Source organism: Medicago sativa, chromosome 5, assembly GCF_051527215.1.
Source record: "Medicago sativa cultivar Bolivia chromosome 5, Bolivia_mono, whole genome shotgun sequence".
NCBI classification, from domain to species: domain Eukaryota; kingdom Viridiplantae; phylum Streptophyta; class Magnoliopsida; order Fabales; family Fabaceae; genus Medicago; species Medicago sativa.
The window spans coordinates 21,567,143-21,579,024 of record NC_140753.1 but is presented as its reverse complement, the minus strand read 5'-3'; the positions used below and the strand labels follow the sequence as shown (position 1 = coordinate 21,579,024).

At 34.6% G+C, this 11,882-nt stretch overlaps 2 protein-coding genes and 1 pseudogene across 3 annotated transcripts; 1 reads left to right on the top strand and 2 right to left on the bottom strand.

The window, feature by feature from the left end:
- Positions 1 to 3,202, top strand: LOC146920987 (F-box family protein). The gene is made up of 4 exons (XM_085714395.1): positions 1 to 583; positions 1,664 to 1,797; positions 1,986 to 2,168; positions 2,789 to 3,202. Exons 1-4 carry the CDS (start codon positions 82 to 84, stop codon positions 2,951 to 2,953), a joined length of 984 nt encoding a protein of 327 aa, XP_085570521.1. The 5' UTR covers positions 1 to 81; the 3' UTR covers positions 2,954 to 3,202.
- A 1,046-nt stretch (positions 3,203 to 4,248) lies between these two features.
- LOC146920986 (FBD-associated F-box protein At4g10400-like) lies at positions 4,249 to 5,858 on the bottom strand (annotated as a pseudogene). The gene is made up of 2 exons (XR_015011969.1): positions 4,923 to 5,858; positions 4,249 to 4,841 (listed from the first exon to the last, which is right to left on the bottom strand). The product of XR_015011969.1 is annotated as an FBD-associated F-box protein At4g10400-like (transcript).
- Positions 5,859 to 9,454: 3,596 nt separating this feature from the next.
- ARO4 (armadillo repeat only 4) lies at positions 9,455 to 11,663 on the bottom strand. Its single transcript, XM_085714393.1, has one exon. It carries the CDS (start codon positions 11,551 to 11,553, stop codon positions 9,712 to 9,714), a length of 1,842 nt encoding a protein of 613 aa, XP_085570519.1. The 5' UTR covers positions 11,554 to 11,663; the 3' UTR covers positions 9,455 to 9,711.
- Positions 11,664 to 11,882: the final 219 nt, after the last annotated feature.

Here is an 11,882-nt window from a genome sequence, read left to right as displayed (position 1 = left end):
ATCCACCATCTATCCATCAACTCTCGACTATTCCATTCCTTCAACCACTCTCCACACAAACTCACAACCACCGCTTCACAAATGAACAACAACCAAACTTGGCCTTGCACCTCCTCTTCTTCTCCTTTCACCTCCTTCCCCCTTCCCTCATCCTCCCGCTCCATCCGCCTCTGCTCCTCCTCCTCCTCCTCCTCATCCACCACCTCTTCCACCGACTTCTCCTCCCTCCCTTACGACATCCTCACCAAAATCTCCGCTTCGTTCGACCATCCCAACCTCGAATCCGCCTCCCTGGTATGCCGCTCATGGTGCGAGGCGCTACGACCGTTACGTGAGGCGATGGTGATGCTCATGTGGGGGAAACGGTTGAAGCATGGAAAACGTGGTGTTCGGAAGAATACGGAGAAGGCGCTTGAGATGTTCACGAAAGCTGCGTCGAAGGGTTCGGCTCTTGCTATGGTGGATGCTGGGCTTATTCATTGGGAGAAAGGAGAGAAAGATAAAGCTCTTGATTTTTATCTTATGGCTGCTCACCTTGGAAATGCTTCTGCTCAGTGTAATCTGGGAATTTCGTATCTTCAAGGTTTTCAATTCCTCAATCTTTGATTTTTTTTTTTTTTTTTTTTTGTATATCTATAATTATGTTGTAGAAAATGGAATTTTGATAATCATATGAGTCTTTTGGTATCTAGACATAGGTTATATCCAAGTACATTGCACTTGTATACTGCATACCAACTTGGTTTGAACATCGTTCTTTTAAGCTTATCATATGAAGCTCATATATACATACACTAGACACACCATTGACATGTAGACACATTAATTTAAGAAAATGGAAGTGATTGAGTGTAAACACATGTGTCGGTGTCAGACACCAGTTTTAGGATTTGTGGTTGAGCTTAATACAACCCCACAAAATCGGTTGCTGCCATATCACTTCCAAAGTGGGATTCTTAACTCACACCTTTACACCCAAGACTGAACGAACATCTGGAGCGTGATCCTAGTGGCCTGATAGCGGAAATCCTATAGGCGACCCAACATATCTTGAATAGGCTCTGATACCATCTTAAAATTTGTGATTGGGCCTAACACAACCCCACAAAACCAGACACACTTTCGATTTGAAGTGTTGGTGCTTCATAAAGCTTATCCAAAGTGTTGGTGCTTCATAAGATTGAAAAGTTATTTTAGATACATCTGATTCCTCTAAAGTGAACAACACACTTCAAAGAATAAAGTGAGTGATATCAACTATCGATGAACATATTAATTGTTGATATTATATACACATGCGTAACAAATCATAGATAAATGAAATATCAATCAATGATTTTCTTATTTTACTAACTATTCATTTTAGAGGGGCTGAATTCATTATAGATAAGCTAATTTTTTGTTTGGATTATACTTGCTAAGAAGTTCTTTTGGGATCTTTTGTATAAACCGTTAATACAGAAGCTGTTGCAACAGGCTCCCTCATAAGTTCTTCTGTTTGCTATTATGAAATGATATATAGGGCAAAGCTGTTACTTTTTATAGTAGTGTGTGTATATCTTTTTTGAATTTTAATGAGTATTAGTTTATCCTTAGAATGGAATGGAAAAGAAAATTATGATTGATAGTTTATGTCTAACAAAGGTATACCTATGCTATGCAGTTGAACCTCCAAACACTGAGCAAGCTTTAAAATGGTTATATAAAGCTTCCGAAGGTGGGAATATCCGGGCCCAGTACCAACTTGCTCTCTGTCTTCATCGAGCTAGTGGGAATAGAAGCAATATAAGAGAAGCGGTTAGTGCTCTATTCATTTTCTGTACTACAATTTTTAACTACAAATAATCAGGGAGGGGTTAAAAGCTGGGAAATCTGCATGGTTTAATGTTTGAGAATTGACATATAGTATTGCATATATCTGGTTCTTTTATTATCATAATATTATATTCCTATTTTTTATGTTAACATTTTTTCTCCTGGAATAGGTCAAGTGGTATACGAAAGCTGCAGAAGGCGGGTATATGCGTGCTATGTACAATATATCCTTGTGCTACTCTTTTGGGGAAGGACTGGCTCGCAATCATCAAATAGCAAGAAAGTGGATGAAGCGGGCTGCAGATCGTGGTCATACTAAAGCTCAATTTGAGCATGGACTTGCTCTTTATTCTGTAAGTATTTATCCCTTTGCGCTATACCTCTACTCATAATATGTGCCAGAGAATAGTTCAAACAGTCAAAATGTCTCTTATGAAAACTTGGCATCATGGTATCGTTTTAGAATTTATAATCTTGCCGCACTAATTTGTTTTTTAAGCTTGTTAATTAGAAACTGCGGTCATTTGGCAGTCATTTTTTGTTTGGCTTTCTCGTCTACGTTGGTTCTACTCAATGTTTCTTGGTCGCATCGAACTCTATGTTTCAGACCGTTGTTAAGCTAGTTTTCAATAGATATAGGCATACACTCTGACTAGTGCAAAATCTGATTTTAAGTAGTGCTTATTTATTTGAGGTTATATTTCAATTCAGCATTCAGACATTTGTCGTTCCAAGTTTTGCAATCAGTTGTCTCAGATTTTCTATTGGTTGAATTTATTTTGACAATCTTATCTGGAATTAGGTTATACTATCGGAATAGTTTTCAGCAATAACTAAAAGTTATGGTAATGATTATTGACAACTTAAAGGTTCTAATATTAAGTCTGATACGGGGGACAGTATCTGAGACTTCACTATTTAATGTTAGATTATGATGTCTTTCTAATGGAGGTATTAAATTATATCTGCACAGGAGGGAGACATGATGAAGGCTTTGGTGTACTCGGAACTTGCTAGTCGCGCTGGTGAAAAGGGTGCTGCTCATGTAAAGAATGCAATTGTTCATCGGATTTCTGCTGCTTCACACAGTCATGCCATGCATCTAGCTGATAGTTGGCGTGCTTTGCCATCAAATTGAGCTAAATCTTGTATCATTTGTGAACAAGAAGTTGCATTACTTTTACCGTGCATCATACGGCCGAAGTGGTCTTCCTGTATCTAATGTCTAACTTATAGTTTGTGTTCTGTTCGACAAATATAAATCATAGTGTATCTCAAGATATTCTTCCTTAAAAAAGGCTACATGTATCTATAGATGTTTTATAACATGAACTGTTGACAAATTCTTCTTCAGATCATAATAGAACTGTGCAGAGTAGAATATAAACAGCTTTTTGTCTATCCTTTTCATATATGATTGCAGCTTCTTTATGTTATACAGGGAGGATCATTGCTAATGCTCAACCAACCATGTTCAGTTTTGTTTATGATTGTTAATATTACAAGGAGAATATCTATATTCTGTTGCACAAAAAATAAGATATGACTGACTGATAACCATAAGTCTGTCCCTGCTGTTGGTACATGATTGGGTTTGAGATTTGAATGTCATAAGTTTTAGATTTATGTCCTGTAATGATTTTATTCATCTATTGATGAAGGGTGTTCTTTAGAGGAGGTGAGAATTACGTATTTATGATTTTATAATAGTTGATTGAGATATATATGACTAACAAGGTTCAATAAAATGCATGCAAACAACAATAAATCGAAATATCGAATTCTTTACTCTGGGAAAACGAATGCTACTGGTGATGGTTGTTTGATGAGGGCTGGTAGAGTGACAGTTCATCGTGAATATGGGTAATTTCTCATTCCGCCTTCGTATATTATCCAAATCTGTCAAAATACGCTGCTGAAAGCGTGCTTCCTGTAACTGGGTTTGGCAGCAAAAAGACTTTTCTCCTCCCAGTCTCATGCCTCCTTCAGCACCAAACCATGATCTGGTAGTCTCGCAGCCACTATGGTTGGTGGAGTATATATGGGATTCACATTGTTGGCGTTTCTTTGGGAATGCAATTCTTTAACTTAAAAAAATGATTTTAATTGAAGTAAATTATATCAGAAACAAAATGATATATCTATCCTTATCTAAATATCACAAACTGACACAATATCTCAAAGCATCCCAGTGAAAGTCATGCCTAACACATTCAGCCTAAGACGAAAGAACCTGCAAATCATATATTTCTTATGCCTCCACAAAAGAGCTAATCAAGATTGAGTACACTTACACACAAAAAAAAAAAAAAAAAAAAAAGACACAAAATTTTAATGGTAAGTTAACCAATGAAAATAGTAATTATCTCTTGCCAAATATATTTTCTATAGATATATTTATCTTGCCAATGAAAATAGTGGAAGCAGCATGTATATAATAGCAATTGGAGTATCATAAGCTCCTTAATGCAAACATATTCCAGTAACAAGTACAACCAAAGAACTCTAATAAGTAGGATTTGGAACAATTCTCACTTTCAATGCAATAAAGCAAAATAAAATCAAAAGCATCCAAACAGAATTGTTATCGAGCCACAATGGTAGTCCACCTTAGAATTCATACTAAAGACCACCATCCTCGTTTATTTTACTAGAAGACTAAATGTTCTCCAAACTACCAAACAAAATGGTTGCATATAATTAGAATAGAAACTAATGAAAAACACAAATAATTAGAGTAACTACTTAAATTCAAATGAAAGTTTGCATCCTAGAGAAATTCTTGGGCAGGAGGATAACTCTCCTATAATTTGACTCTTTTCCAAAAGCATCCCATTTGAAGGGTAAGTAGTAATGTTGATTGTCATGTCTTGTAAAAGTCTCGCGTTCTGCAAAATATATGCTGCAAATCGAATATCATTTCCACAGTCTTGAAAGTTTAAAATAGTACATGATCGGAGGTGAGACGAAACACATTCAAGAGACAAACTTGGACATTTCCAATCTCGGGATAAACTTAAGAACCGCTATCAAAGAAGAAGAAAAAATAGCATTTATTAAAATATACGATGCAAATAACAAGCAAACACAAATACAACTCCACAAACCTTTTTTATGAAAAGAATTTCAAGCTTGGGACAATTCTGGAGCAATTCTACTACACCATCCCAGCCATGAAAGATGGAATTAAACTGTAGTTTAATGTAAATTAAGTTTCGAAACACTGAAATGCTTTTGAAAGTATCCATTTCTGTGTGGTTTATGCATAGAAACTCGACATTATCAATTACATTACTCGGAACATCAACCGGATCAATTTCCGCTAACCAATTTAGACAAGGACAAGGATTTAAACTCTTCCAACACATTGTTGTCATCCCGTTTCATAGAGATAAGATAAATATGCAAATCTTCTAGAATATGACAACCGCAAAGAAGTTTCCTGAAATCATTTTGGTTTGTGAAATAAACATCTTTCAAATGTAGGGTTTTAAGTGATGGAAGATCAACACAAAAACTATCACTTGCAACTTGTACCCTCTCAAGTTTGAGAACGACAAGGGTTTGGAAGGTAAAAATATTGGGCGTCAAGATGCTGTAATTTATAGTGAGGTGAAATTCCTCAACACAACGCCGTTTTGCAGCTTCTACCCATGTGTTGAAGATGCAATGATCACCGTGGATGAATAGTCTATAACTATCATCTCTTCTACACGTTAGACGAAACGTTTTGATGGGTTGGTGTTGCACCTTCGGTGAGAGTACAACTTCATCCACACAGTGACGAAAGTGAAGGAATTCATTATGGTTTTCAACGAATTCATCGTCAAAGTTTATAATATTGAGAGAATTGTAGAGGGAAATCCACCTTTTTGAAAGAACACTAGTTGCAAAAGCGATTTTGGTCGGAAGAAAAGTGAGTATGTGACACAGTATATCGTCTGGTAAATCACTTAACCTATCTACTGTCGATGGTTTTGCAAACTTTGACATTTTCTTGAAGGAATATAATTGATTTGCGTGTGGCCAAAAGATAAACAAGTTGTTTGGAATATAATAATTTTTGTTTGGGTCTTTGAGGTTTCATAATAGTCTGGGATATTTGTAGCTTGTAAGACTTGGAGAACAAGTAAAGTGATTGATTTCGAAACAAATCAATTGTTGTTGGCTGATAATTCGCGTGAATTTCGAAACAAATCTTCTATTCATCTTAAAACCAATCTTCATCTTTCGGTTTTATTTTTAGGAATCTTTATCTCTCTCTTTTTTTTTTACAAAATAATAATAATATTCTTCCTTTATAATGATTGTCATATATTAAGATCTCATCTAACTCTACAAAATTGGTCTAGTAGCAAAAAAAAAAAAGTTTTCGAATTTGGAGATTCGAGTTCAAACCTTGCTAATTTTGTTGAAAGAATTTAAATGTAAATCTATTTATGAGTAATTTCTATGAGTCCAAGTTTATTCGTATCTTATATTGTGGCAACTCACGATAAATTTTATTTATCTATACTGTATATAAAGAAAACTACCCCTTTCAACACTTTTGGGTTGAATTTTTATAAAGAAAACTACCCCTTTCAACACTTTTGGGTTGAATTTTTCTTTCCAAAAATGCCCTTTATTTTTAATACAAACACATGTAACAAATAAATAAGAATAAATTTAAATATTTAAATATTAAAATAGAAGTGTAACAAACACAAATGTCCAATTTTTTCTTTTATAATTTAAAAAAGTGTAACAAACTAGATGATTGTATCTATACCTATTTTTTCATTATCCCAATTATACCCTTAAACAACTTTTTTTATAATAGAGATTTTTGTTGGTGTCATTAAAAAAAATAAGCATTTAGATTATTTTTTTTTGTTATATTATTGGTTTCATTGAAATAGACAATCATAGTTAGTTTGATTTGTTATACTTTGAAAACAAAAAACATTTATATTTTTATTTTTAATCTAAATTAAAATTTCATAAAAAAACACCGTTCATAATTTTCAAATGTTTGCGCAGTAAAAAGAGCGGAAAGTCTTTTCGCTAGTTTATAGAAGGTTTAAATATGATTTTCGTCCCTGTAATATAGGCGTGTTTTGATTTTCGTCCCTGTAAAAAAAAAAGTTTGAATTATGTCCCAGTAAAAAAAAATTTGTTTGAAAATGGTCCCTGGCCCCACTGTTCAGCTTACTTGGCATGGTTTTGGCCACGTGGCAGTTGCTGACTGTGCAACTTTTGCCACGTGGCGTGCCCCATAATATTAAATTTTAAAAAAATATTTTAAAAATTCTGAAAATTGTTTTTAAAATTAAAAAATATGAAAATAAATTTAAAAATCATAAAAAAATTCCGAAAAAAAACTGAAAATTATAACAAATTTCCGAAAAATCTGAAAATAAATTTAAAAATCATAAAAAATTTCTGAAAAAAATCTGTAAATTATAAAAAATTTCCGAAAAATCTGAAAATACATTTAAAAATCATAAAAAATTTCTGAGAAAATCTGAAAATTATAAAAAATTTCCGAAAAATCTGAAAATAAATTTTAAAATATTAAAATAATTTTCTGAATTTATTTCTTTGTATAAATTTCAATATAAAATTAATTTTCTTGAATATTATATATTTTGAAATTTCTTAGAAAAATAATTTTTCTTTTAAAATTAGAATTTTCATAAAAGAATAAGAAATTAGATTTTTTTTATTAAATTATAATTTATTTTCAGAAAATACAATTGCCATTGTTTTTGGAAAAAATTTAATATATAATTTTCAAATTAAAAAATCTATTTTTTGAAATTTTTTTCTGATTTTTAAATTTATTTTCAGATTTTTGGGAATTTTTTTATAATTTTCAGATTTTTTTTTTTCGGATTATTTTTATGATTTTTAAATTTATTTTCAGATTTTTTAAATTTAAATAAATAATTTTCAATTTTTTTTTTATTTTTTAATTACGTGGACCGCGCACGTCAGCGCCACGTGGCAAAAGTTGCACAGTCAGCAACTGCCACGTGGCGAATACCATGCCAAGTCAACTGAACAGTGGGGCCAGGGACCATTTTCAAACAAATTTTTTTTTACAGGGACGTAATTCAAACTTTTTTTTTGACAAAGACGAAAATCAAAACACGCCTATATTACAGGGACTAAAATCATATTTAAGCCTTTATAAAATAAAAGAGTATTACCAATTTACTATTTTGGTTTAAATAATTTTTTTATCCCTTTTTTGAGGGAAAGTTTTTTATCCCTGTAAATATCTCAAATTCCGTTTTTAATCTCTCTGAAAATTTTCAACAAATATTAGTCAGCCAAATATTTTCCATCAATACCTTTTTTGCATAATATATTTGCAATAACATTCAGTGCATTATATAAATCTCTCGTAAAAGTTTATTTTTTTTTAACAAGGAATAAATTAAATATAAATTTTGAAGTTTTTAGTGATTAAAACTTCTTATTTAATTCATATTGTTTAAAACATTATAAATCTTTGTGGTAGATATTGTTATAATTGAAAATAAAATAGGTTATCCATATCATAATATCATAGACTAGGAGGATCTACGATATACTTTCTCCCCATCCCTAGTTATAAGCCTCTTTTGAAGAAAGAAAAAAGTTTAGTACCCTTTTTCTCCTAAACATACCTCTAATTAATACTACTAACTTACACTGAAGTATGAAAAGTTAAATTAAATACACATACAAACAAATGACAATTTAGCAAAATTCACACACAAACTAGACACGATAACTACACTGCTATTACCTTTCGAAAAAAGAAAGAAAAAAAAACTACACTACTATTAAGACAGCACAGGTCATTTATCTAGTTGTTTTCTTAAAGAAAATCATTTAAAGTTCTTGAGATCTTGCTATTCCTAGGTTTGAGAATGAAAACACAAGAAAGATCATGAACCTAAGAAGGAAACTGTGTTGGTACACTGAAGCTTTGAGCCTAATAAACATGTTCAAAAGAAAACATAACATGTATAATCCTCAGCCCTTTTGGCAGTGGAATATTATCTAGTCGATTTGTACATACAAACTGTTCTTTTGGTCCAACTTAGGGTCCTTAAGATTACCAGCAACCTAATGAGATTTTTCAGTAAAATGCTACAACAATTATTCAGAGATATAAAATGGACTAAATTTCATATCCATCTCATAATACATCTTAAGAGTATATCTTATGAAAACAAACAAATAAAATGTCCAGGCCAGCTTCAAATTATCTCCATATCTGGCCTTCCCCAAGTTCAGTCTGCATAAAATACATGAAGAAATATAGCACAATACAAGTGAACATAAAGGGAAATGACTGATTCTTGTTTCTGTATAAGTATATACGACGATGCTAATCGTCATCATTTGCATTGGTCAAATAGGCTATTTTAAGGGTTAATTTTTTCTTTCAACATTCAATTCGACAGCTGATGTTTTGACCATTGATTGGAGACATGAGGTCAGAAGTAAACTGGCAAAAATTCTTCAAATGGCGAAGCCGCAATGTACATTCTACGAAGGAATAACACCTCAAACAATTCTATCCTAAGATCAGAATTTAAACTATCAAAAAGTGATGTAGAGAAGATATTTGATGAACAAAATAAGTACACAAACAGCAAAATTTGAATGACTAAGAAAAGTAATTATCCATTATAAATAATCTCTGCACAATCACCACCCCATTAACTAGTTTCATGAGGGGAAAAAGGGATAAAAACCAGCCCAAGCTGAAAAACTAATGTATTTTTTTGAACTATGCTTTGATTCTATATAACAAAACCCCCCACTATCCCAACAAGTGGGCAAAATGCAACCAGCTCAATAATATACTGATGAACCCATTAAAACAAAGGGTCCACAAACTATACGAATTTGTGCTCAGGGCATATATACCAATGGTTGAGAATGACTTCCTGCATGATACAAATTGAGGTGGCCGATTGCTTTGGACACCAAATCTCTTATATGTTGAGGAAGAATTGTTCTATCTGCGCCTTCTAGAGCCAATAACACCCGTGCTTGTTCCAACGACTCGCTGCTGCCAGCATGTAGTGCAAGGTAGCAAAGGAGAGTTAGCGCATGATGCATCTGGTTAACTTCGTTACTCCTCAACAGTTTCATCACTGCCGGAACAGCATCAAATTCGATTATTTTCTTGGAATGCTCAACATATAGGAAATTATCTGGAGAAGCAAACTTGGTAAGAGCAACGGCTGCTTCATCTGCTACATTTATGTCTCTATTACTCAGCTGTGCTACTAGAGGTTCAATTACTCGAGTCTCTCTAGCAGGAAACGTCCTAGCCAACGAACCAATAGACTTAATCGCCGGAATTTGCATCGAAGGACTATCAACCTCTTTTAGTATCCTCAACAGCTGCTCCACAACAGCTTTAGCAGGAGGTGAGTTGGTCTTAAACGCAGCACGTCGAAGATCAGCATTAGATTCAGCCGCAGCCGCTATCTCCATTATAGTCATCAAACAATTCTGCTGCAACTCTCCCTGTTCCTTCTCAACAATCTTAGCCAAACAAAGCATCCCTTTCGTCTCGGTTATCTTCCTACTATTCGACACACTCCCTGCTGCAAGCATCCACAACGCCTCAGCACAACTAATTTTAAGCTGAAGCTTCACAGCAGGATCCTCATTCTCCCTCTCCTTCCTATAATTCCCTCCACGGCTACTCCCCTCGGTATAATAATAAGTACTCGAATACGAATTTGCAAACTGTCGACTACCACTGCCAGTACCAGACCTATCCGTCGTCTTCTTCCCTAACTCCTTATTAACCTGAAAAATAGAATGAATACTCGTCTGCTCATCCACAGCCGTATCAAACGACAAAAGTGTAACAAGCGGTCTAATGGCATTCTCCCTCGCGAAATCCTCTTGAGCAACAGGATCATGTCTAGCCATCCTAGCAACCAAATTAGCCGCCAGCGTTTGAACCCTAATCGGCGAATCAGCAAGAACCTGAACAACAGCAGGTACACCAACTTCATTGACAATAACCCTAACTCTCTCCAAATCATTAGCCAAGTAACACAAACAAGTCGCGGCCGCAATTTGCGCAGCAGGCGAAGAAGCTTCTTTCAAAAGCTTCAAAAGAGGTGGAACACCACCTTCTTCAATAATAATTTTCTTATTCCTATCATTATCTTGTGCTAATGAAGCAAGTTCATTTGTACCTTCAATTTTATCATTCAATTGACCCATTTGAATTGAAGCTATAAAAGACCATACCCATGACAGAATTGGATCATTACTCGCAATCGGTGGAAGAGATAGGTTAATCCCACCACCTCCGCCGCCGGAGCCGTCGACGTCGAGGATACTTAAGAGCCACTTCATATCTCCGACGGAGGCATCAAGGTAAACAAGAACTTTCCGGAAATCAGCGGCGGTGACGATGGTAACAACACGATGGAGTATGCTGCGGCGTTTACACTTGCGAATTAAAGTTAAAGCGCGTTCGAGATTCTTGGCGGCTTCAGCGGCGACACGGCGGACGGGACGTTCGTAAAGAGGCGGAGGAGCGGTGGCGGCGAATCGGACGAGTGTACGGAGCATTTGAAGGAGACGTTCGACGTGTTTCCAGACTTCGGAGCATTCGAGTTTGAAGGAATCGGTTTCTTCTGTGGCGGAGCGAATTCGTTCGGCGATGAGAATTGGATAGGAAAGTTCTTCTTCTAAGCGTTTTGCTTCTGGTGAAGAAGACATGGTTGAAGGGAAGGGACGAGTTGAGTGAGTTGAAATGAGTCAGGTGGGATTCGAGTTGGGAATCGGAATTGGAAGAAGAATATTGGCGTTTTTGTGAGGATTATTGGCAGTGGCACGCATGGTTTTGTTTTGTTTTGTTTTTATGTTTCTTTCGTCAAATTAATGTAAACGTCATCTACGTTAAGTCTTCTTTTTAGTCATGGTCAGCAAATTAGTACATCTAACTTTTCTTTTTTATCAATTTAATTTAAATACAATGTGAGTTACATTATGAGAGAACTGAGAGGAGAAAGGATATTGACGTATATGAATGTTTAAGTAAGTTTTTT